The sequence below is a fragment of the Oncorhynchus mykiss genome, chromosome 25, assembly GCF_057628025.1.
Source record: "Oncorhynchus mykiss isolate SJ-2025 chromosome 25, ASM5762802v1, whole genome shotgun sequence".
Taxonomy (NCBI): domain Eukaryota; kingdom Metazoa; phylum Chordata; class Actinopteri; order Salmoniformes; family Salmonidae; genus Oncorhynchus; species Oncorhynchus mykiss.
Window position 1 is genome coordinate 31609019 of NC_143046.1, and position 25660 is coordinate 31634678.

The 25660-nt window shown below is 43.3% G+C and overlaps 1 protein-coding gene and 1 long non-coding RNA gene across 2 annotated transcripts in view; both read right to left on the reverse strand.

Annotated features, from left to right (window-relative positions):
• Nucleotides 1–12601, reverse strand: part of LOC149971786 (uncharacterized) — a 64910-nt gene extending 52309 nt beyond the window's left edge. The window contains exon 1 of the mRNA XM_090219662.1: nucleotides 12491–12601. Within this exon, the coding sequence (XP_090075788.1) occupies nucleotides 12491–12569 (79 nt within the window). The 5' untranslated portion in view covers nucleotides 12570–12601. The remainder of the gene's footprint in view (nucleotides 1–12490) is intronic.
• A 28-nt stretch (nucleotides 12602–12629) lies between these two features.
• The window catches only part of LOC149971787 (uncharacterized), a 547180-nt gene continuing 534149 nt past the window's right edge, over nucleotides 12630–25660 (reverse strand). Inside the window, exon 4 of the long non-coding RNA XR_016491666.1 lies at nucleotides 12630–12728. This is a non-coding gene — a long non-coding RNA (uncharacterized LOC149971787). The remainder of the gene's footprint in view (nucleotides 12729–25660) is intronic.

A 25660-nucleotide genomic window follows, 5' to 3' on the forward strand; every position in this document is an offset into this window, starting at 1 on the left:
GAGTGTTCAGTTAAAATAAGAGTATGAACACTTACCACGCTGCGCTTGAGGTCAACACCTTCTTCAACAGACGGTCGTTACAATATCGAGCTTTTGAGTACTATTGTTTTCCAGTTCCTTATATTTGAAGATGTATTATTTCAATAATTATCATTTCTTATACTGCTGTCTTATCTATTTATAAATACTATAAATAGAAAGTCAAATACAAATGATTTTACAACATTCCCTATCTTTAATGGTGTAGTGCAGCTATTCCCAAACTTGGTAACACGCGTCATATTGTGTTGGTCTGCTAGGGACCTGTTGCCATTTTATTAAGTTCTAACCAATGACCTAGACCAGGTATTCCCAAATGGGGGTACGCACAATGCCGTTGGGGGTACGCCAAATAAAATGTGATTCACATAAGAAATTAAATAAACAATTCTTCACATTTTCACAGTCCATTTCTCCTATCACAGAAATTAAACTCTGTAACTGTTTTAAAGTTCCCATTGGCCTCATAGTGAAATCCCTGAGCGGTTTCCTTCCTCTCCGGCAACTGAGTTAGGAAGGACTCCTGTATCTTTGTAGTAACTGGGTGTTTTGATACACCATTTGAACTGTAATTAAAAACTTCACCATGCTCAAAGGGATATTCAATGCCTGCTTTATATATATTTTTTTTTACCCATCTACCAATATGTGCCCTTCTTTGCGAGGCATTGGAAAACCTCCCTGGTCTTTGTGGTTGAATCTGCATTTGAAATTCACTGCTCGACTCGATTCACTGCTCGTGGGACCTAAAAGATAATTGTAGGTGTGGGGTTGCACATAGAGTTAGTCCATGCAACTTACTATGCAACTTATTTTACTCCTGAAGTAGGCTTGCCATAACAAAGAAGTTGAATACTTACAGTTTTTCTCAATAGCTTAAACACACAAAAACTGGTTCCTGTAGCACAAAAACCCATACCCTTACATCATTCCCAAAAACACACACACCCATTTCCCATAGCCGTAAACACTATTCACCTGTTTCCACACGTTTCAATGTTCAAAACTCTTTCTGTAAAACCTTACACAAAAGTGGCCAAATAAATAATTCATTGTGCTATATATTCATTCAGCAAACACATGCTCTCAATATAATTAACTCAAGTCATCACAACCTAAACTCAAAGAGCACACCATTCTCCACGTGCAAACACTGAGCCTTAAAATTGTTAACACACCAATCAGAATTGCAGGATCAATAAATAGGTCGAAGAGGCATCTCCATGTGCTTTGGAACAATGGATCCTAACAATGCCGAAGTTGCAAGACAACAGAGAGGAAGAGGACGAGGACGAGGACAAGGACGAGGACAAGGACAATAACAACAAAGACAAATAATCTCAGATGAAATCCGTGACACCTCAGTTCATCATGTGCTAATACATGGGAGGACTATGAGAGAAGCTGGACAGCTAGTACAACCCAACCTAAGCCATTACACAGATGCATCCATTGTCCGTACATTCAGAAGGGAAAACAGGTCATTTGCCTTGTTGTTAAAGTGATACGTGCAATGTTGTAGTGCATATAGACTGAATCTCCACATTGTTCTCAGTGTAGTTTTTACCACAGTAATTTCATTTTTGCAGAACTGAGAGGCGGACATCTATTGGAGGTAGGCGGAGACTTCTCACAGCTGAGCAGGAGACTGTCCTGGTGAATATGGTGATTGTCAATAATGGGCCTTTTGAGGGAAATTCAAACCCAAATAGTTGAAGACCAGGTAGTCTTCCAAGGAATTGACAGCATCAGCATTTCCACAATTGACCGGATCGTTCAGAAGAACCACATAAGCAAAAAAAACAGCTGTACTGTGTGCCTTTTGAAAGGAATTCAAACAGAGTTAAGGAGCATCGATTCCAACATGTGCAGGGAGTTGCTATACAGTACATAATTTTTACAGTATGTAGAGTATGGCCCGTCTCTCCAGCATATCAATACGGTACTGTATAGTAATGTGTTACAGTAACTGCAGCACACAATATTTCATTCCAGTACAGTAGTACACTACAGTACTGTATTTATAGAACAGTAAAATGTGTGTTTTTTGAGCTTGATGCCATGGCTGACCCACAGGAGTACACCTTCATCGGCGAGGCAGGGTTCAACCTAACAAAAAGGTGCAAAAGGGGGCGCAACATCATTGGCCACCGTGCCACCATACAAGATCCTTGCCAGAGGGGAGGCAATGTCACCCTATGTGCAGCCATCAGCAATCATGGCGTCCTCCACCGCCATGTCAAAGTGGGTCCATACAATATGGCACAACTCCTTCAATTTCTAGATCAGCTGCACAATAACATTATTCAACAGGAAGGGGAGCCAGGGCAACCAAAGCAAGCCCAATATGTTGTCATTTGGGATGACGTGAGTTTCCACTTGGCCTCCACGGTTTGCGCCTGGTTCAATGACCACCCCAGGTTCACCATTCTTTTTTTGCCAGCATATTCCCCATTTCTGAATCGCATGGCGGTTGTGCAGTGATTTTACAAAGTTCCAAACTATTTCTCTGAAAACCTATTCTAAACATTTTGGTAGCAGTGTTTTGAATGAATCCCTCCAGTGTGTAACAGACAGTCATGTAGTCTTTGACAGCTTGTGTGTGTTGTCTGAGGGCAAAGTTTGAATTGGGACCCAGAAGTTAGATGTTTGTACCGTTGGGTGTGAGTTTTTAAAATTGTGTCTAAGCAATTGAGAATAGCTGTATTGTCTTTTAAACATTTCAGCTTTTCATTTGGTTTTTAACTCAAAAATGTTTCTAAAAAACAATTCCACTTTGACATCATGGGGTATTGTGTGTGGGCCAGTGACAAACAAATCTCTATTCAGTACATTTCAGGCTGTAACACAACAAAATGTTGAAAAGTCAAGGCCCCGTACACACCCACACAAACACACACATACCAGATGAACCCAGACACAGACAGAAACAGAAAAACACAGAAACAATTGCCAACAATATGTAATAAGGCACATTATGTTTTGGATGTTTTGGAAGTTTTTGTGCCCCTAAAACATCCGTATACAGAATCTCAAATGATATGCGATCAAAGCAAAGGGTTTCAACTTTAAAGTGGATCAAATCAACACTATATTTTGTTTCCTGGAAACAAACAAACAAACTCAGAATAATCTAAATGTCAGGATCTAGATAATAAACAGATGATAAACAGAGGCTGTGTTATAAAGAAGGATATGGATGTATTTAATTGGCTGCTCTATCCATTACATTCTTCCCTTCTGCCCTCAGAAAGTGATAAGGAAAGTCTATTAAAAGGAGGCGCGGCATGGTTGTGGCACGGAGGAAGGCAGCTGACAATTTGCAGTGCCACAAAAGGAGAAATTAAATGTGAAAAAGAAACTAATTGGGTTCCCATCAATTGTGCTGACAGCCTGTGCCTTGCAGCAGGAAATTATTCTGATTTCCGACACACACAAACCCACACAGACAGAGACACACAAACCCACACACAGACACACAGATCACTTGCATACACACACACGTGTAAACACACACACACACACACACTACACACACACACACACAGTGACCAAACTCTGCTAATCAAAGATGGCACCCGTGACCTTCAAGATGACAGACAATACACTTTTCTCAGCCACATCCTGTCACCCACTTTGTTCTCTCCTCTCTCCTATCCCCCCCTCCCCCCACAGCCCTGCTATACTCAGAGCCTTTAACATGCTAGACACCCACTGCCTCTCTCTCCTAGACACTCTCTGTCACCCCCTTGTCCTCTCGTAGGTTACCCCCTACACCCTACACCGACATCCTAATGCAACCTTTAATGTCACAACCTTTAGATGTTAGTGTAAGAACAAACCTCTCCTGGATCCATTTGAAATGAGAAAGCAGGGGAAGTTCATGCCTGTCTATTGACAGCAGCGCTCATTGAGTTCCTTCTGGACAGAGTCTCTCTGATTGAGAAGCTTCTCTGACAAAATAAACAGATAAATTGCTGCATTGACTCTCACAGGGGCTGTATTTCTCAGGAGCTGTATTTCTCAGGTGCTATATTTTCCAGGGGCTGTATTTCTGTACATCAGTAGTGTATGACAACATGTCAGTTCATGCTGCAAGAGCTATGATAGGTTGGAGGACATCCTCCAGAAGTTGTCATAATTACTGTGTAAGTCTATGGAAGGGGGTGAGAACCACGAGTCTCCTAGGTTTTGTATTGAGATCAATGTACCCAGAGGAGGATGGAAGCTAGCTGTCCTCCGGCTATATCATGGTGCTACCCTACAGAGTGCTGTTAAGGCTACTGCAGACCTTCATTGCAAAACAGTGTGTTTAAATCAACAAATTTTTTATTTCACCTTTATTTAACCAGGTAGGCTAGTTGAGAACAAGTTCTCATTTACAACTGCGACCTGGCCAAGATAAAGCTTAGCAGTGTGAACAGACAACAACACAGAGTTACACATGGAGTAAACAATAAACAAGTCAATAACAACAGTAGAAAAAAAAGAAAAAGAAAAAAGAGTCTATATACATTGTGTGCAAAAGGCATGAGGAGGTAGGCGAATAATTACAATTTAGCAGATTAACACTGGAGTGATAAATGATCAGATGGTCATGTGCAGGTAGAGATACTGGTGTGCAAAAGAGCAGAAAAGTAAATAATTAAAAACAGTATGGGGATGAGGTAGATAAATTGGGTGGGCTATTTACCAATGGACTATGTACAGCTGCAGCGATCGGTTAGCTGCTCAGATAGCAGATGTTTCAAGTTGGTGAGGGAGATAAAAGTCTCCAACTTCAACGATTTTAAAAATTAGTTCCAGTCACAGGCAGCAGAGAACTGGAAGGAAAGGCGGCCAAATGAGGTGTTGGCTTTAGGGATGATCAGTGAGACACCTGCTGGAGCGCGTGCTACGGGTGGGTGTTACCATCGTGTCCAGTGAACTGAGATAAGGCGGAGGAGCTTTACCTAGCATTGACTTGTAGATGACCTGGAGCCAGTGGGTCTGGCGACGAATATGTAGCGAGGGCCAGCCGACTAGAGCATACAGGTCGCAGTGGTGGGTGGTATAAGGTGCTTTAGTAACAAAACGGATGGCACTGTGATAAACTGCATCCAGTTGGTGATGTGAATATATTTGGAATAGTTTTATCTAAGAAGGCCAACTTTTTTATTTTGTCACTTTTTTAATTTTTCTGAAATTCACTGAGGATGGCCCTCCCCTTTCTCCTCTGGGGAGCATCCACTGCTCAGCTTCCACATCACTGAGTACTTGATATGGACCAACAACACCACCAATCAGGGTTCAACAGCGCCTCTACTTCCTAAGGCACCTGAAGAAATTCAGCATGCCGCACCGGGTCCTTTCCAAATACTACCACTGCACCATCGAGAGCGCCCTGACCTGTTGCATCACGGCTTGGTATGGGATTTGCTCTCTCTACAACCGCAAGGCTCTCCAGCGGGTGGTAAAGACGCCCCAGTACATCACTGGGACCGTGCACCCACCCATCCAGGACATCTGCTTGAAACGGTGCCTGATGAAGTCCCTCAGCATCATCATGGACCCCACACATCCCAGCCATGAGCTGTTCACTCCCTTACCGTTGGGAGGGTCTGATACCGACAGGATCAGAGACAGTTTCTATCTTCAAGCTTTCAGACTGGTGAACACTTTCCTGACCAGCTGCACTGACTCTCTGCACCTTAGCACACACCCACAACAACACACACACACACACACACACACACACACACACACACACACACACACACACACACACGCACACACACACACACACACACACACACACACACACACACACACACACACACACTTGCATGCACACACTGACCAAACTCTGCTAATCATAGATGTCACCCGTGACCTTCAAGATGACACACAATCCACTTTTCTCAACCACATCCTGTCACCTCCTCCTCCTATCTCTGCTGTCCTCTCCTCTCTACCTCCTACAGCCCTGCTATACTCAGAACCTTTAACATGGTAGACACCCACTGCCTCTCTCTCCTAGACACTCTCTGTCACCCCCTTGTCCCCTGATACCAACAGGTTCAGAAACAGTTTCTATCACAAGCATCAGACTGCTGAACTCTTGAACTGGACTGACTCTCCACATCGTAGTACACATGCACTCACCCACTCGCTCACTCACTCACTCGCTCACTCACTCGCCCACCCACCATCCCACCCACCCACCCACCCACCCACCCACCCACCCACCCACCCCCACACACACACACACACACACACACACACACACACACACACACACACACACACACACACACACACACACACACACATTGTAGCTACACGCACACAACAATTGCTGCTACCACACCCTTATTTAGTATTGCTAATACAGCATGATTTAAAAACTTTGCACTCCAATCCCCCTTTCTCTAATAAGGGTGTAAATATTGGACTATAAATTGTTCCTTCCTGTATTATACTTATGCTAGAATGTTTATTATATTCTACTGAGCCATTTACTTTATGTTCATGTTCTTATCATTTATTATTTATTATTGTTGTTGCGTTGTCGAGAAGTAACCTGCAAGTAAGCATTTCGTTAGACGGTGTATACCATATACATACAACTAATACAACTAATTAAACATGCATTCCTGTGTTAGCCCTGCCTTGGACTGAATAATAGTGACAGAGAAGGAAAGGAGAGAGGTGGAGAGGAAAGGATAAATCAAGAGGCACTGAAGACTGATAATCCTCGCCTCACTCAAATGATAATGAACGAAGAGCTCTTTTTTCATTGCTTTCATTGTTAATGCCAACCATACGGTGGGACTGTGAGTGACATACTGGGGAATGGCTTTTTAATGAGACCCAAAAGGACGTGGAGGTAATTTGAGGGAAAGTGGAGAGAATATGAACTCCCATCATCATTTCAACTACCCAAGTAGTAATCATCAACATGAACCACCATACACAGTCAGCGACACACCAAAACACACAGACTGATAGAGTAGTCCAATGCACCATCAAATCAAATCAAATCCAATTATATTGGTCACATACACATGGTTATATATTTTTTATTTTTTATATATATTTTTTCTTCACATATATTTCGTATTCCTACCGCAAGCTCTGAACCTTTTCACCTGGATCATCGCAGCTAGCTAGCTCCTATCCGAGTGGCTACTCCTGACTAACGTCTCTGTCCCGAAGGAAGCACCAATTAGCCTGGAGCTAGCCTATGCTAGGCCCATCTCCCGGGTAGCTGAAGAGGTCCATCAGCCACTCCTTGGGCTTTGGCAATTGGCCTGGATCCCTTTTACTGCCGATACGGAGCCCCGCCGATCCTTTGCAACTGGTCAACTGACGTAATCCGCCCGAGGTGATTTTCAACAGGGTCCCCTGTCACGATGTCCCCTGAATCCCCATCTGCTAGCCTGCCAGCCACGGCCCGCTAGCTGTCAAGAGCATATCGGACTGTTAGCTGCTAATTGGCCTGGACCCTTTTACCACACGGAGTCCTGCCGATCCATCTCGACTGGTCTGCCGACGTAACCTCCAGCCCTGCTCAATATGCCTTAGCTAACCCTTTTGTTCAACCTCCCACACATGCGGTGACATCACCTGGTTTAAATGGTGTCTCTTGAGACAATACCTCTCTCATCGTCGCTCAATGCCTAGGTTTACCTCCACTGTATTCACATCCGACAATACCCTTGTCTGTACATTATGCCTTCAATCTATTCTTCTGTGCCCAGAAACTTGCTCCTTTTACTCTCTGTTCCGAACGCACTAGACGACCAGTTCTTATAGCCTTTAGCCGTACCCTTATCCTACTCCTCTGTTCCTCTGCTGATGTAGAGGTCAATCGAGGCCCTGCAGAGCCTAGCTCCTCTTCCATTCCCCAGGCTCTCTCATTTGTTGACTTCTGTAACCGTAAAAGCCTTGGTTTCAAGCATGTTAACATTAGAAGCCTCCTCCCTAAGTTTGTTTTATTCACTGCTTTAGTACACTCTGCCACCCGGATGTCCTAGCCGTGTCTGAATCCTGGCTTAGGAAGGCCACCAAAACCCTGATATTTCCATCCCTAACTATAACATTTTACGACAAGATAGAACTGCTAAAGGGGGTGGAGTTGCATTCTACTGTAGAGATAGCCTGTAGAGTCCTGTCATACTATCCAGGTATGTGCACAAACAATTTGAGCTTCTACTTTTTTCACCTTTCCAGAAACAAGTCTCTCAGCGTTGCCCTTGCTGTAGATGACATTCTGCCCCCAGCTGTACCCTGGACACCATATGTGAATTGATTGCCCCCCAACTATCGTCAGAGCTCGTACTGTTAGGTGACCTAAACTGGGACATGCTTAACACCCCGGCCGTCCTACAATCTAAGCTAGATGCCCTCAATCTCACACCAATTATCAATGTACCTACCAGGTACAACCCCAAATCCGTAAACATGAGCACCCTCATAGATATCATCCTAACCAACCTGCCCTCCAAATACACCTCTACTGTCTTCAACCAGGATCTCAGCGATCACTGCCTCATTGCCTGCATCCGTAATGAGTCAGCGGTCAAACGACCACCCCTCATCACTGTCAAGCGCTCCCTAAAACACTTCAGCGAGCAGGCCTTTCTAATCGACCTGGCCTTGGTATCCTGGGAGGATATTGACCTCATTCCGTCAGTAGAGGATGGCTGGTTATTCTTTAAAAGAGCTTTCCTCACCATCTTAAATAAGCATGCCCCATTCAAAAAATTTAGAACCAGGAACAGATATAGCCCTTGGTTCAGTCCAGACCTGACTGCCCTTGCCCAGCACAAAAACATCCTGTGGCGTACTGCATTAGCATCGAATAGCCACCGTGATATGCAACTTTTCAGGGAAGTTAGGAAACAATATACACAGGCAGTTAGGAAAGCAAAGGCTAGCTTATTCAAACATAAATGTGCATCCTGTAGCACAAACTCCAAAAAGTTCTGGCACACTATAAAGTCCATGGAGAATAAGAGCACCTCCTCCCAGCTGCCCACTGCACTAAGGCTAGGAAACTGTCACCACCGATAAATCCTCGATAATTGAGAATTTAAATAAGCATTTCTCTATGGCTGGCCATGCTTTCCACCTGGCCCCGGTCAACAGCCCTGCAACCCCCACAGCAACTTTCCCAAGCCTCCCCATTTCTCATTCACCAAAAATCCAGATACTGATGTTCTAAAAGAGCTGCAAAATCTGGACCCCTACAAATCAGCTGGGCTAGACAATCTGGAACCTCTCTTTCTAAAATTATCCGCTGCAAATGTTGCAACCCCTATTACTAGCCTGTTCAACCTCTCTTTCGTATCATCTGAGATCCCCAAAGATTGGAAAGCTGTAGCGGTCATCCCCCTCTTCAAAGGGGAGACACTCTAGACCCAAACTGTTACAGACCTATATCTATCCTACCCTGCCTTTCTAAGGTCTTTGAAAGCCAATTTAACAAACACCTCAGCCACGCTCAAGGTCCTAAATGATATCATAACCACCATCGATAAGAGACAATACTGTGCAGCTGTATTCATCGACCTGGCCAAGGCTTTCGACTCTGTCAATCACCACATTCTTATCGGCAGAGTCAACAGCCTTGGTTTCTCAAATGACTGCCTTGCCTGGTTCACCAACTACTTCTCAGATAGAGTTCAGTGTGTCAAATCGGAGGGCCTGTTGTCCGGACTTCTGGCAGTCTCTAGGGGGTGCCACAGGGTTCAATTCTCAGGCCGACTCTTTTCTCTGTATATATCAATGATGCCGCTCTTGCTGCTGGTGATTCTCTGATCCACCTCTACGCAGATGACACCATTCTGTATACTTCTGTCCCTTCATTGGACACTGTGTTAACTAACCTCCAGACGAGCTACAATGCCACACAACACTCCTTCCATGGCCTCCAACTGCTCTTAAATGCAAGTAAAAGTAAATTAATGCTATTCAACCGAATTTCTGCCCGCAACTGCCCGCCCGTCCAGCATCACTACTCTGGACGGTTCTGTAAAAAGCCCATCCAACTACTGTACCTCATCCCCATACTGTTATTTATTTATTTTGCTCCTTTTCACTCCAGTATCTCTACTTGCACATTCATCTTCTGCACATCTATCACTCTATAGCCCATTTATTCCCTTACCTCCCTTATCTTACCTCATTTGACACAATATATATATAATTTTCTGTTGTGTTATTGACTGTATGTTTGTTTATTCCATGTGTAACTCTGTGTTTGTGTCGCACTGCTTTGCTTTATCTTGGCAAGGTCGCAGTTGTAAATGAGAACTTGTTCTCATCTGGCCTACCTGGTTAAATAAAGATGAAATATAAAAAATAAATGAATGGCTGTAGCGAAATGCTTGTGCTTCTAGTTCTGACCATGCAGTAATATCTAACAAGTGATCTAACAAATTCACAACAACCTTATACACACAAATGTAAGGGATGAATAAGAATATGAACATGTAAATACATGGATGAGCGATGGCCATTCGGCATAGGCAAGATACAGTAGATGGTATAGAGCAGTGTCACGAGTCCGACCGAGGGTGGCTCCCCTTCCCGGTCGGGTGGCGCTCAGCGGTCGTCGTCGCCGGCCTATTAGCTGCCACTGATTGTCTTTCCTCCCCCTCCTTGTATGTTTATTGTTAGAACCTGTTAGTGAGTTATTAGTTGGGCTTTATTAGACAGCCGGCCACACCCACGACACCGGAGCGTTACAAGCAGTATATACAGTGGGGCAAAAAAGTATTTAGTCAGCCACCAATTGTGCAAGTTCTCCCACTTAAAAAGGTGAGAGAGGCCTGTAATTTTCATCATAGGTACACTTCAACAATGACAGACAAAATGATAAAGAAAAATATCCAGAAAATCACATTGTAGGATTTTTAATGAATTTATTTGCAAATGATGGTGGAAAATAAGTATTTGGTCACCTACAAACAAGCAAGATTTCTGGCTCTCACAGACCTGTAACTTCTTCTTTAAGAGGCTCATCTGTCCTCCACTCATTACCTGTATTAATGGCACCTGTTTGAACTTGTTATCAGTATAAAAGACACCTGTCCACAACCTCAAACAGTCACACTCCAAACTCCACTATGGCCAAGACCAAAGAGCTGTCAAAGGACACCAGAAACAAAATTGTAGACCTGCACCAGGCTGGGAAGACTGAATCTGCAATAGGTAAGCAGCTTGGTTTGAAGAAATCAACTGTGGGAGAAATTATTAGGAAATGGAAGACATACAAGACCACTGATAATCTCCCTCGATCTGGGGCTCCACGCAAGATCTCATCCCGTGGGTCAAAATGATCACAAGAACGGTGATCAAAAATCCCAGAACCACACATGTCCAGGCCCGTCTAAAGTTTGCTAGAGAGCATTTGGATGATCCAGAAGAAGATTGGGAGAATGTCAAATGGTCAGATGAAACCAAAATATAACTTTTTGGTAAAAACTCAACTCGTCGTGTTTGGAGGACAAAGAATGCTGAGTTGCATCCAAAGAACACCATACCTACTGTGAAGCATGGGGTGGAAACATCATGCTTTGGGACTGTTTTTCTGCAAAGGGACCAGGACGACTGATCCGTGTAAAGGAAAGAATGAATGGGGCCATGTATCATGAGATTTTGAGTGAAAACCTCCTTCCATCAGCAAGGGCATTGAACATGAAACGTGGCTGGGTCTTTCAGCATGACAATGATCCCAAACACACCGCCCGGGCAACAAAGGAGTGGCTTCGTATGAAGCATTTCAAGGTCCTGGAGTGGCCTAGCCAGACTCCAGATCTCAACCCCATAGAAAATCTTTGGAGGGAGTTGAAAGTCCGTGTTGCCCAGCAACAGCCCCAAAACATCACTGCTCTAGAGGAGATCTACATGGAGGAATGGGCCAAAATACCATCAACAGTGTGTGAAAACCTTGTGAAGACTTACAGAAAACGTTTGACCTCTGTCATTGCCAACAAAGGGTATATAACAAAGTATTGAGATAAACTTTTGTTATTGACCAAATTCTTATTTTCCACCATAATTTGCAAATAAATTCATTAAAAATCCTACAATGTGATTTTCTGGATTTTTTCCCCCTCATTTTGTCTGTCATAGTTGAAGTGTACCTATGGTGAAAATTACAGGCCTCTCTCATCTTTTTAAGTGGGAGAACTTGCACAATTGGTGGCTGACTAAATACTTTTGTGCCCCACTGTACATATGAGATGAGTGATGTAGGATATGTTAACATTATTAAAGTGTCGTTATTTAAAGTGACCAACGATACCTTTATTAATTCTATTTATTAAAGTGGGTGGAGATTTGAGTCTGTATGTTGACAGCAGCCTCTCTATGTTAGTGATGGCATTTAACAGTCTGATGGCCTTGAGATAGAAGCTGTTTTTCAGTCTCTCGGTCCCAGATTTGATGCACCTGTACTGACCTCGCCTTCTGGATGATAGCGTGGTGTTCAGGCAGTGGCTCGAGTGGTTGTTGTCCTTGATTATCTTTTTGGCCTTCATGTGACATCGGGCGCTGTAGATGTCCTGGAGGCAGGTAGTTTGCCCCCGTTGATGTGTTGTGCAGACCGCACTACCCTCTGTAGAGCCTTGCCTTTGAGGGTGGTGAAGTTGCCATACCAGGCGGTGATACAGCCTGACAGGATGTTCTCGATTGTGCATCTGTAAGAGTTTGTGAGTGTTTTAGGTGACAAGTGGCCTGTACAACGGTCTTTGATAACAGACCTGGGTTCAAACAGTATTTGATATCAAAAAAATATTTGAAAGGATTTTGTTGGGATTTGTTGAGCTGGCCTTGCACAATGGAACCAATGGAATAGTGACAAACGGGCAAATCCCGCTCATCTAGCACTCCAGGCAGATTCAATCAAACCATCTAAGTATGTGATACATTTGTCTATTTCCAAACTATTTGAACGCAGCAGGTCTGTTAATGGTCTATGTGATTTACCTTCATTGAGAATGTTAGCAGAGTTTTACTCTCACTGAAATATTAAGTGAAGCCTTGGAGTATTAATAACCTCACCTTTGATGCCTCCCCACCTACGCTCATTAGTAGAGTTCTAAGGTGTGTGTGCATGTACAGTATGTGTGATATGTGTGAGTGTGTGGCCCTTGGGTGACGGTTGAGCCAGAGTCAGTGAAATGCATAATTCAAGTACTAACTATCTTTGAACTCTGACCTCTGCCTGTGGCACATCTGGTTAGTGACTGGGCTTTTAATTGGTGACCTTCTCCCTCCCGTTCCTCAGGTGTGGGCCAGTCCTACCTCCTCTAATCTTTCATCTCACACAGACAGACTGACAGACGGGTTACCAATCACCCTCAAACCTGTGTGTGTGTTGAATATCAGTTCGTCTACCACTGTGCGTGCCTCAGTGGTAAACACATAATCGTGTATTTGTGCACATGAACTGATTTTGTTCTCATCGCAACCACGTCAACAAAGGTCGTTCCATCTCGTGATTTAGCAAACAAACGATTTGACCGTGAAAACAACCTTAATAATGAGTATATGGCAGATTATGTTTAATCACATCCCTCCTGATGTTTGTATTAGACTTTTCTAGGTGGGTAATTCTCCATCATCCCTCACACAGTCTTTGTTCTATTTTTTTTTGTCTGGGTGTTTATCGGGTTGCATTGTGGGAGAGTGACAGAGGGACAGAGATAAACATTGTGTTGTTTTGATCCCTGTTTGTGGTGCTAATGTGCTGGTCTCCATGGAGACGGAATTAATGAGCACTCTTGTGAATACTCAGGGATTAAAGTTATTATATTTATTATATTCGGTGAAACAAAAAAAACAACACATTGTTTGGGTTTAAACACACTTAAAACATTCTCCTCTCTCTCCCCCTGGGTATTTAGCGTGTCAGCTTCTCCCTAGTTAGTTCCTTTGTGTTGTTTTGTTGTTCATGGCAGAAATCCACCACGAAAACAAATGTAAAAAACGGAACATAGTTGCCAGCAGCAGATATGGGTTTCACCGTCTGGATGATGGAGACTTCAATGGCAGTTTAAAAATTCAAAATGTCGGTACGTTTACATTGGTTTGCAGCACGCATTGATCTACGTTGCAAGTGTCGAACTGCACTTGAACTTCACTGCACCAAGGTCCGCGTTGCCATTGTCTAGCTTATCATTCATTTGATCACAAAGAAAAGTTATCTTACATTCTAGAAAACATTTTTGATTTTCTGTGCTAATGCATTCATTTATCCTCACATTGTTTAATTTTTTCAACCTGCAGTATGACTTTCAGTTTTTAATGAGGTCTGAAACGTGGGCCAATCAGGGCTCATCATAATATGTAGTCTCTGGGTTTGACTATTCATACCTGGGCCTGTGCTCAATGACTCTGTGACAGCCAGGCGTTATACAAATGAAAAATTATTACCGACTGACTGATTGTGGGATCATCTGATTGGGTGATCATCTGACTGCAGACTTATAACGTGGCTGATCAGTTCTCCCAGTCAGAGCTCAGCCTGGGTCTAAATGTAAAACATCAGAATGAGGATCCGCTCTGCAGTAACAAGTGACACACAAGGCTATAAATTAATGAGCTGGTTTGATTTCCTGTGATCCACTTAAATATATTCAGAGGCCCCCCTAGTGCCCACCCCTTGCTTGTGCCCCCCCCGTCCTCTTCACCTGTGGCCTGCTAATCAGTCCACACCATCTCTCCACTCTAATTGGCTGCCTGCCTCATCATATCAGTAGGCGAACAACACCTCAGGAGTTCACCCAAAGTTACTCTAAATGTACACGTAGGTTTGATCAGTTTGTCTTTTGGATATTCAACTCTCATACTCACTGCAGTTCTGTCTCCACCACTCTCAATGCTCCGATTGCTCTTTTCACGCTAGTCAGTGTTTAAAGCAAGCTCTTCTACCGACCTGAGCTCCTCAAACTGGTGCCCTGAAAGTGTGTTTCTGTGGTACTTGCCGGTGGCCAGGATGTTAATCATTGTCCTATTCTAACAGCAGGAGGAGATGAAGTTAGGTTGATTCTGGGGACACCCAGAGAGAGGGTACAGCGAGTCATCCATCAGCCCCACCATGGGACCTCTCCTGGGGGAATACCACCTACCACCTGGACCCCCCTTCCCCTGCCAAGTCCCTAATGCACTGAAGCGAGAGTTAAAGAAAGAGAGAGGTATAATCATGTATTTTTTGAATCATGCAGTATTTTCTTCTTTATGTGTCCTATATCAACACAATGGCAGCTGAAATTGAAGAACAAAGTATGTTGGCGGCTCACTGAAAATGTAATGTACCTCTTTGAATAAGAACTGCATATTTTGGTTCTCTTCCCATTTCTCAAGACGGTGCTATAATGACTCACCTGTACCTAAAAGTATTTACTATTCTGTAGCCCATTGGCGTGGAGAAAGGCAGAGAAAGGTGTGCTTTCTGGGGTAAAATATCACTGTAAATCTTCCAAATTGACTGTATTTGCAATTCAAAATATGTATTTATGTCGATAAGTGCTGGTTTATTCCTGTGATGGGGAAACCACAGCACTCAATCACGACGCTGGCGGCAGGCGGCCATCTTAGACTGAGGAAATATCAATACTCCCTGCGACACGGCACAGTGAGAGAAATAATGTTCACCTGATGACTCAGCTCTTATAAAGACCTGTTTCATTCTTATGCCCCATCCCCGCCTTCTACCTCCGCCTTCGCTCTACACAATCATAGGTAGGCCTTTATAAAAGCTATATGATTGAAAACACAGGGGGAAGGAGAGAGAGAAGGAGAGAGAGAGAGGGGGAGTGATACACATGGGAAGTGTGTTTGGTTCTGAAAAAGTGTGTGTGTATGTGTCTAAGACAAAGAAAGAGAGAAACATTTACGAAAATGAAATCACCATCTTCGGGCCCGGCTCCAGAAAGAGAGAGGAGGTCTCTTGGGCCTGTCATTTGATTTGGTAGAGATGGTGTAGCTCTTAAAACTGATCATACTGAAGCGTCACCCTGTCTTCACATTTCTCTGTAAGCACTATGTTCCCCCCTCCTTTTCTCCTTTCATTCAATGGAAAAGCAGAGCGTGCGAGAGAGACAAGGATGTATGAGATTGTATGAGATGCTCTCATGAAGTTAAAAAAGGAGAAAGCATGAAGCAAGAGCAATTTGTTTGTACATATAAATGTACACATGGTTACATTTCTGGCCGAGGGTATTTGTGTGTGTGTGTGTGTGTGTGTGTGTGTCAGTGTGTGTATGCTCCTTTCATTGCTGTGCTCGATCAGGGTATTGGTTTTCAGTGTGCAGCAGCAGCTTGGCTGATTTAAACTGGCCCATTCATTCTTCTCTGTCTGGGACTGGGCCTGCCTGTGTGTGCGTGTTTCAAACTATGTTCTTTCATGTGAGGACCTAGCCGTGTCTTCCTGCATGTGTGTGTGTTTGGGTGTGTGTGTTTCAACGTATGTTCTTTCATGTTCATGTCTTCCTTTGTGTCTGTCGAGACTGAATATATTGTACAACATGTCACCAAAGAGCATCTCTTTACCTTTGCACCGACCTCACCCCACCACAAATGAACAGAAAATAGCTTCCATAACTTCTGAGAACCCAGCAAGGGAGAATACAGGAGCGAGTGAGAGGGGTTGAAAAAGAAAGAGAAAATTAGAGAAAAAGGGCAGAGAGAGAGAGAGCAAAGAGAGAGAGAGAGAGAGAGAGAGAGAGAGAGAGAGAGAGAGAGAGATAGTTACTGCTTTTCTGCATTTCTGACTGCTATTCTTTCTTTCTGCAACATGACATCACTATCAGTTAGCATGTGGAACCATCAGGGCCTAAACTCATCAACCTTTGGACTGAAGAGTTTAGCACTGGTTGATGTTGACGTCATCATTCTGCAGGAGACATGGTGTAAGGCTGACATTGTCACTCACTGTCCCACAGGCTACAGAGAGGTAATTGTGTCATCACAGGAACACAGCTCTGTCAATAGAGGCAGAGACTCTGGAGGACTGATCATTTGGTACAAATCCGAACTAAAACATCTAACGGATCCCCTCAAAAATGGTAAATATCACATTTGGTTAAAACTGAAAAAATAACTTGTACTGACAGAAAAATATGTGTTCCTTTGCGACGTATATATCCCCCTCAGAATCCCCATATTACTCAGAGAAGATCTTCCCCACCCTTGAGGAAGAGACGTTCCATTTCCAGGCCCAGGGAAATGTGCTCATCTGTGGGGACACAAATGCGCACACAGGAACACTACCTGATCCAACGACCACACAAGGGAACAGCTTTATTACAGGCCACACTGTTTCTAACTGTATTCATCTCCCCCATAGAAACAACAGTGATAGCACCGTCAACAAACATGGAAGGGATCTGTTGCAGCTCTGTAGAAGCCTGGGTCTGTACTTTGTCAATGGTAGGTTATGGGTGGGGAGATTCACCTACTGCTCACCTCTTGGCCACAGTACAGTAGACTATGTGATTACAAACATTGACCCTTTCTCTCTCAGCTAATTCACTGTCAAGCCACTAACACCTCTGTCTGATCACAGCCAAATTACATTGTTCCTCAAAAGAACAGACATGGAAACAACCAAACATTCACAGCCCAGTAAGCTGTACAACATCAGAAATTCATACAGATGGGCCCAAAACAGCACAGACGAATACCAGAAAGCAACCTGTAACCAAAATATCCAGACACTCTTAGATAACTTTCTGGATACCACATTCACTCACAGTAAAGAAGGTATCAATCTAGCAGGAAAACACATCAACCATATATTCAGGCAAACGGCAAAGGAAGCACAATTGAAATTGATTAAAAAACAAAACAAAAAAGACCACAGATGACAACTGGTTTGATGCAGATTGTAAAATTATAAGGAAAAAACTTAGAACACTATCCAACCAAAACCACAGAGACCCAAATAACACCTTCATTAATGTGAGACTTTAAAACTCTATTAACGTACACTCAGAACCCAAAAAATCACAGTACAACAGCAAGCAGCTGACACTAATTGAGGAGTCCATAAACACAAAAAATCTTCTGGAAAAATTGGAAAAAACTAAAGGAATTTACGATACAAAATGGTGACATATGGACAACCCACTTTAAAACACTGTACAACACTGTTCAAATTGACACAAACGCAGAACAACGCCACATTCATGAGAAGTTGAATGGATTAGAAAAAGCTATAAAGGACAGTCAAAATCCATTGAACTCCCCAATTACTGACTAGGAGCTCTATAAGAAACTTCAGGCCCTCAAATTTAAAAAAACATGCAGACCTGATGGCATCCTAAATGAGATGCTCAAACTCACTAGTGCAAAATTTCTATTGGCTATATTAAAACTGTTTATTTTGATCCTGAGTGTAGGTTATTTCCCTGACATCTGGAATCAAGGACTCATAACCCCAATCTTTAATAACGGAGACAAATTTGACCCTAAAAATTACAGAGGCATTTGTGTGAACAGTAACCTGGGAAAGGTTTTCTGTAATATTATACATTTAAGAGTTCTAAACTTCCTTAATAAGCACACTGTCTTGAGTAAAAGCCAAATTGGATTTATACCAAAACATTGCACGACTGATCAGATAAACATGTCCCCCCAAAATAATACCAAAATATACACTTGCTTTATCAACTTCCAAGAAGCATTTGATTCTATTTAGCATACTGTACAGGACTGTTCTGCAAAGTTATTGAAAGTGGTGTAGGGGGTAAAACATATGACATAATTAAATCAATGTATACTGGCAATATGTGCAGCATTAAAATTGGCAAGAAAATAACATAATTCTTTAACCAGGGGCGGGGCCTTCGCCAGAGTTGCAATCTGAGCCCTGCACTCTTCAATATTTACATCAATGAATTGACCACTATTCTAGAAAAATCCTCAGCCCCCGGTGTTAGTCTCCACAATTCAGAGGTTAAATGCCTACTCTTCGCAGATGACCTATGCCTGCTGTCACCCACAGCACATGGCCTACAGCAGAGCCTGGACCTGCTAGAGCAGTACTGTCAGACCTGGGCCCTGGCAGTAAACCCCAAAAATACTAAAATAATGATTTTTATTTTTTATTTTAATAAGATCCAAATCCCAGGGAATTAGACCAATTGGGAATTAGACCAAAAAGTTCTCAATTGGTACAACATATATAGAGTAATGCACACACTACAATTACTTAGGTTTAAAAATAAGCCCAACTGGACACCTTAATGAGGCAGTGAATGACCTGAGAGAGAAAGCACGCAGGGCATTGTACGCCATTAAAAAACAAATTCAAATTGAAATACCTATTCAAATTTGGCTAAAACTAGTTGAATGTGTCATTGAACCAATTGCACTTTATGGCAGCGAGTTGTGGGGTCCACTTGCAAAACAAGATTTCATCATGTGGGACAAACACCCCATTGAAACCCTGCATGCATATTTCTGTAAGATTGTCCTACATGTCCAGAGGAAAAGTACAAACAGTGCATGCAGGGCAGAATTAGGCCAATATTCACTAATAATAAAAACTCAAAAAAGAGCAATTAAGTTTTGGAAACATCTAAAATACAGTGATCCCCTCTCATATCATTACCAAGCCCTGCAATGCCAAGAGCTGAGCAAAGAAAAGAGTCCCCTCATCCAGCTGGTCCTGGGGCTCAATTCACACACTTGTTCTACTAACACACTGAAGCCTCAGGACCAGAACATCCAATCAATCAGAATAAACCAAATTACAACACAGTCAAAACAAAACTACATTGCTTAATGGGAAACACAAGCACAAAGCAAAATGCAGTGCTATCTGGCCCTAAATTGACAGTACACGTGGCTAACTATTTGACCATGGTTACCGATCAAAACCTTAGAAAAACCTTGACAAAGTACAGGCTCAGTGAGCACAGCATTGTCATTGGAAGGGTAGACACAGGAAAACCTGGCTCCCTGTAGAGGAAAGGCTGTGCAACCACTGTACAGCAGAACCTGAGACGGAGCTGCATTTCCTGACAAAATGTCAAAAATATTACAATTAGAGAGTGTCATTTCCCTAAATTTGAAACCCTTATTCAAGGTTTCAAAGACCTCTCTGATGAGAGTAGGCTACCCGTCCTGTTGGGGGAGGACGCAGAGAGCTGTAGGTTGGCAGCGCACTACATTGCTGCCTGCCATAAGTTGAGGGACAGTGTCTGACAGACCAATCAACCTGCACATGTCCTCTATTGTATGCTTATTGTTATTGTTCAATGTATGGTTATTTTAACTCTTAGTTATTGTTGTTACTGTTGTCCCGTTGACAGCTTTGATTCTTAGTATTTTCATATTGTAAATATCCAAAGTGAGCTTTGGCAATATGTACATTGTTACGTCATGCCAATAAAGCAAATTGAATTGAAAATTGAATTGAGAGAAAGAGCAAAGAGAGAGAGAAAGAGAGAGAGAGAGAGAGAGAGAGAGAGAGAGAGAGAGAGAGAGAGAGAGAGAGAGCAGAGAGAGAAAGAGAGCAAAGAGAGCGAGAGAGAAAGCAAAAAGAGAGAGAGCAGAGAGAAAGAGAGCAAAGAGAGAGAGAGAGAGCAAAGAGAGAGAGAGAGCAAAGAGAGAGAGCAGAGAGAAAGAGAGCAAAGAGAGAGAGAGCAAAGAGAGAGCGAGCAAAGAGAGAGAGAGGAAATAGAGAGACATAGAAAGAGGGAAAGAGAGAGAGAGAGCAAAGAGAGAGACAGAGAGAAGGAAAGAGAGAGAGAGAGAGAGAGAAAGAGAGAGAGAGAGAGAGCAAAGAGAGAGACAGAGAGAGGGAAAGAGAGAGAGAGAGACAAAGAGAGAGACATAGAGAGAGGGAAAGAGAGAGAGAGAGCAAAGAGAGAGACAGAGAGAGGGAAAGAGAGAGAGAGAGACAAAGAGAGAGACTTAGAGAGAGGGAAGGAGAGAGAGAGAGAGAGAGAGCAAAGAGAGAGACATAGAGAGAGGGAAAGAGAGAGAGAGAGAGAGCAAAGAGAGAGACATAGAGAGAGGGAAAGAGAGTGAGAGAGACAAAGAAAGGTTCCAATAAGGGATAGTGTTGGCGTTGGCCCCTGAGTTTGTAGGAAGGCAGGTATTTCAGAGGAAATGAGCTGTCACCCAGATGAAACTGGCAGCACATAACAAGGCTGAGCTGAACTGGTCGCCTCACAGTGAAGTAGCTGATCATTCTCTCTCACTGAGCAGAGTCTGTACTAAATGCAGGTATTATCCCGTTAGGGTGTTCTTGCTGCCTCTTACCAATGATTCGATGTCTCTGTCTCTCTACATCTCTCTTTATATATGCCTGTCTCTATGTAGGTCTCTCTTATCTCTCGCTCTTTCTCTCTCTTTCTCCCTGTAAAGCATTGAGAGATAGTACTCCTGTGAGGTCCTGCTGGGGTGTGCAGGTGGTGGTGGAGGACACAGGGGCACATTTTTTGAGGAGGATTCTAAAGGTACACCGTGTTCATATCCCATGTAATCAAAATGGAGTCTACCGGTCATAATGGAGTATAATAATCCATATCATTATGGGGGTCTCCCAAAGGGCCTGATGTCCTTATGTCCTCATGCCCTCTCTCATTTTCTCCCTCTTTCTGTCTGTCACTTCCTTTACTTTCTCTTACCACTCTGCTCTGGTTCTCAGTATTGCTGAAATCTCCATCTCTGCTAAAGGAGTATCATTATGTCCTGTTCAGTACAGAGGCTGGGAGAGGGAGTAGGGGGAGGTAGGGGGAGTAGGGGGCGGATCACAGCCTTTGAAATGAGCTTAAAGCCGGGAAGAGATGAGAAAAGAGGACAGGTGCTGCCGCTTTCCAGATTTGACTTCTAACATGCCCTGCCTTGTGCAGAGGCTGATTTACTCTGGGCAGGGGGAGTGAAAAAGAGATGGGGAGAAAGAGGAGTGAAAGAGAGGGAGCGCGTGCGAGAAAGAGAGGGAGCGCGAGAGTGAAAGACTGGGAGGCAGATGAAGGAGAGATGAAGAAATGAGGAGTAGGAGTGGGTGGGAGACACAGAACGTGAGATATTGACAGCTAAGCGCTGATGGGTGAACATATGTTCTTTGGGGTTTGTTTATTTGTTGTCCAATCCCAGAGACAGAAGTAGAAGTAATGGTGGTGATTGAGTTTGATAGTGTGTGCTATTATGTGAGGTATTGGGATTGTATTGTATTATTCCCAATGATTAACTCTCTTTATGTCTCGCTGTCCTTTAAAAGCTTTTGGTCTACTTCTTTGTAGAAAGTGTTGACAGCGCTCCCACTCCAATAAGCCTTCCAGACCACTTCAATGTCAGCCAATTGCACCCTATACTCGTACTGTCAGGTGTTAAAAAATAAATTGAAAGTTGTGACAAATCGTCCATCCCTCTCCAGTTTTTCATAGATTTTTATGAGGTGACTCCGTTGGATAACATTACGTGTAGTCTCTCTCTCTCTCTCTCTCTCTCTCTCTCTCTCTCTCTCTCTCTGTGTGCTAGAAGAGATGGCTCCCTTCATGAATAGTAATGACAGACATCTCTCTCACAGGGCAGAGAGAAATAAAAAATAGTCCGTTGTGGATGGAGGGAGAGAGAGAAAACGGATAATATGTGGCCTCAAATAACCTGCAGTACAGAATGCAGTGATTAATTTTCTCCAAATGACAGAGACAGAGAGAGAGAGACAGAGAAGAAGAAGAAGAGAGAGAGAGAGAGAGAGAGAGAGAGAGAGAGACAGAGAAGAAGAAGAAGAAGAGAGAGAGAGAGAGAGAGAGAGAGAGAGAGAGAGAGAGAGAGAGAGAGAGAGAGAGAGAGAGACAGAGAAGAAGAAGAGAGAGAGAGAGAGAGAGAGAGAGAGAGAGAGAGAGAGAGAGAGAGAGACAGAGAAGAAGAAGAAGAGAGAGAGAGAGAGAGAGAGAGAGAGAGAGAGAGGGGGGGAATGAGAGAGAAGAAGGTGGACAAGTTTGTATCAAGCATGGGCATGATGTCCTCAGGAGGACCTGAGTCTATTGTTTAATCGGTAAGATTAGTCAACTTCTGGGCAGCAAGCATCAAATCCAAGGGAAAAAAGACTGACTGTAGGACGAGTCATGCTACGAATCTGGCCTGTAATGCCTGGAGGTTCTAACTGATCATTAACAGGACATAATGTAATCTATTCAAAGGTCACCCTAATGATGTATAAGGTTGGATTATATCACAGCCAAACTCTTTATATCACTGCCAAACTCTTTTAGCTACAAACTGCCAAACTCTTTTAGCTACCATCGCCATGACAACTCAATGACCTTATCAGTCGATAACACCTCTAACTTTATCCACTACTCCCCAATAGAGATCTTCACAGGTCCAAAAAGTTGAGACCTGTTCCGAACAGACCTGAGGACAACTAGACCCGTTCCGTATAGACCTGGTCGGATTCAGACCTGGTCCGATCCGAGTGAGGGAAGCAGCAGAAAAATCATTTTGACTCTACTTTATTAACCGGCGCTGATAAAGCGTGAGATGAGGGAGAGAGAGGTGCCGCTCTAGCATGCGGGGGAGGGGGGCAAACTGTGAGCGAGTGACACAGGGAGGGAGCAGGGGGAGACAGCATCCAACCAAGCCAACTCACGCTATAGTAGACTAATAGCTGCCATAGCTAGGTTATTTATCATCAAATATTATGACGTAGTACCTGTCTTGACTGCATCAAACCGGGAGAAGCTAGTTAAGCTACGTAGCTAACGTTATATAGCTAGGCTAATTGAAGCTGCAGTGGATGCACTTTCTCATCCTACAGTTACAAATTACAACAACTTCATTCAGAATATTAAGTAGCAGCCTACCTGTTTGCTCTTGGTCGTTGTAGCCTATCCTTCTCCTTTAACTTTTCATTCAGTCAGTTTAATTCCATTGTTTAGATATCTCCTAACTTTTGCCCCACATGGAGGCTCTATGACTGTATCCTCTTGCTGATTTGATGACTTATGATTGGCCAACAACAACAACAATCTACACTGTTCTGAAAAGATAGAGTGGTAGCATAAATTATTTCTCTCTCTCTCTACTGCAGCAGTTATAGTCGGATCTGTACGAGCCCTTCAGTTCAAATTACACATACTCGAAGACCCTTGAAAATCATATCAGGTCCGCCTAGCCCTGTGACATTTTTTTGAATACCCAGGCAGGGTATCCGGGTACAGGTGGATCTGTGAAGACCTCTACTCCTCAATGTTTATCTCAGTTAGTATGGCTACTGCTTGCCTGAAACCTGAAGTACTGTCACCCTGGGACCACATATGCCTTGGCTGTTCTGGGTCAGTGATTTTGACTGTTCTGTTTGTCCTTCATTGTGGCATGGGTTCAAATCCCAGGTCGGCTGTTGCAGGTATATGGAACAGTTATACTTCCTGGTTATCCAGGTATTCCAATTGAAAGGGAGTATTATTTGAATGAATATATAAAAAGCGTGTCGCTTCCCTTTCCACTCCATTCAGTCAGTGAACACAGCGGAGTACTGCTGTGGAATGTTCTGTCGCTCTCTGCTGATGACATCAGCTAATGTGGTGTGTGGACGTCCTCCACAGCTCTCTCCGCAGGAGAACAGCAGGGCACTGATGTGCCATCAGTGTGTGTATGTGTTTGTGTGTATACAGTATGTGTGTGGGTCTATTTGCACTGTGTATGTCTGTCTCTGGGTATATGTGTTAATAAGCCCACAGTGTGGTTATCCTGGGCTATAGTATTAGCTGGCCCTGTAGGGAGCCCCATAAGGAAACTGCTATTGAAGTCTCCTTTGTAACACTGTTCTCCGGGCCTACATTCTCAACACAAATACCCACTACTGCGTTCTGACTAATCCATATGTTTAATAGAAGCAAACAGGTGAAAATAGTTTGAAATAGAAGTGAAAATCAGCAGTCCAACTGGACAATTTCAGCCTGCTATAAAAGTTGTTCTCCCATTTTCTTGCAAGCTGAAGGTGAGGTTTATAGAATGGTGCTCAGGTGTCTAAGGAAACAATGTAAGTTCTATTATCAAGGCCCCATACAGATTGTTTTCTCTCCAATATACACATTTAACGTCAGGTAAAATGTACTTCAAATACATGTAGAATATTTGTATCTTTGCTAAAATTGCATGTAATGCCTTAAACGAAATCCAGAGATGCTCGTGGGCCTACTTTAGGTATGTAACAATTCACCGATCGGCATCGGTCGCCGATTCAAATGTTTAAGATTTAACTGCATTGGTTGGCGGGCCCCAAACCGATCCAAATGATAATCAAAAAACGTTTTGCTTATATTACATTCTTTCTACCTTCCCGAAAATACCTCATCTTTTGTGACAACTGATGCATCCTCTCCTTCAGTGTCAAACTGCATGTAACCGTGTTGACAGTCATTGATCTACAAGTCATTTTGCATGCCGAACAACCTAGGCAATATCCGTTTTCCCTCACTGTGGCCAGCTTTGCGCGCTGACCAATGCAAGGTAGGCGGTCTGTTCCTGATCTTGCACATCTGTGCGGCATCTTCAGCATTCAAATGCTGAAATGGCTTGCACCATATTAGGCTTTATTAATTGGGTGACAACCTATGTAATTTGCTAGGCTATTGTTATCTATGCGCTGTTGAAAATGGTGTATTAC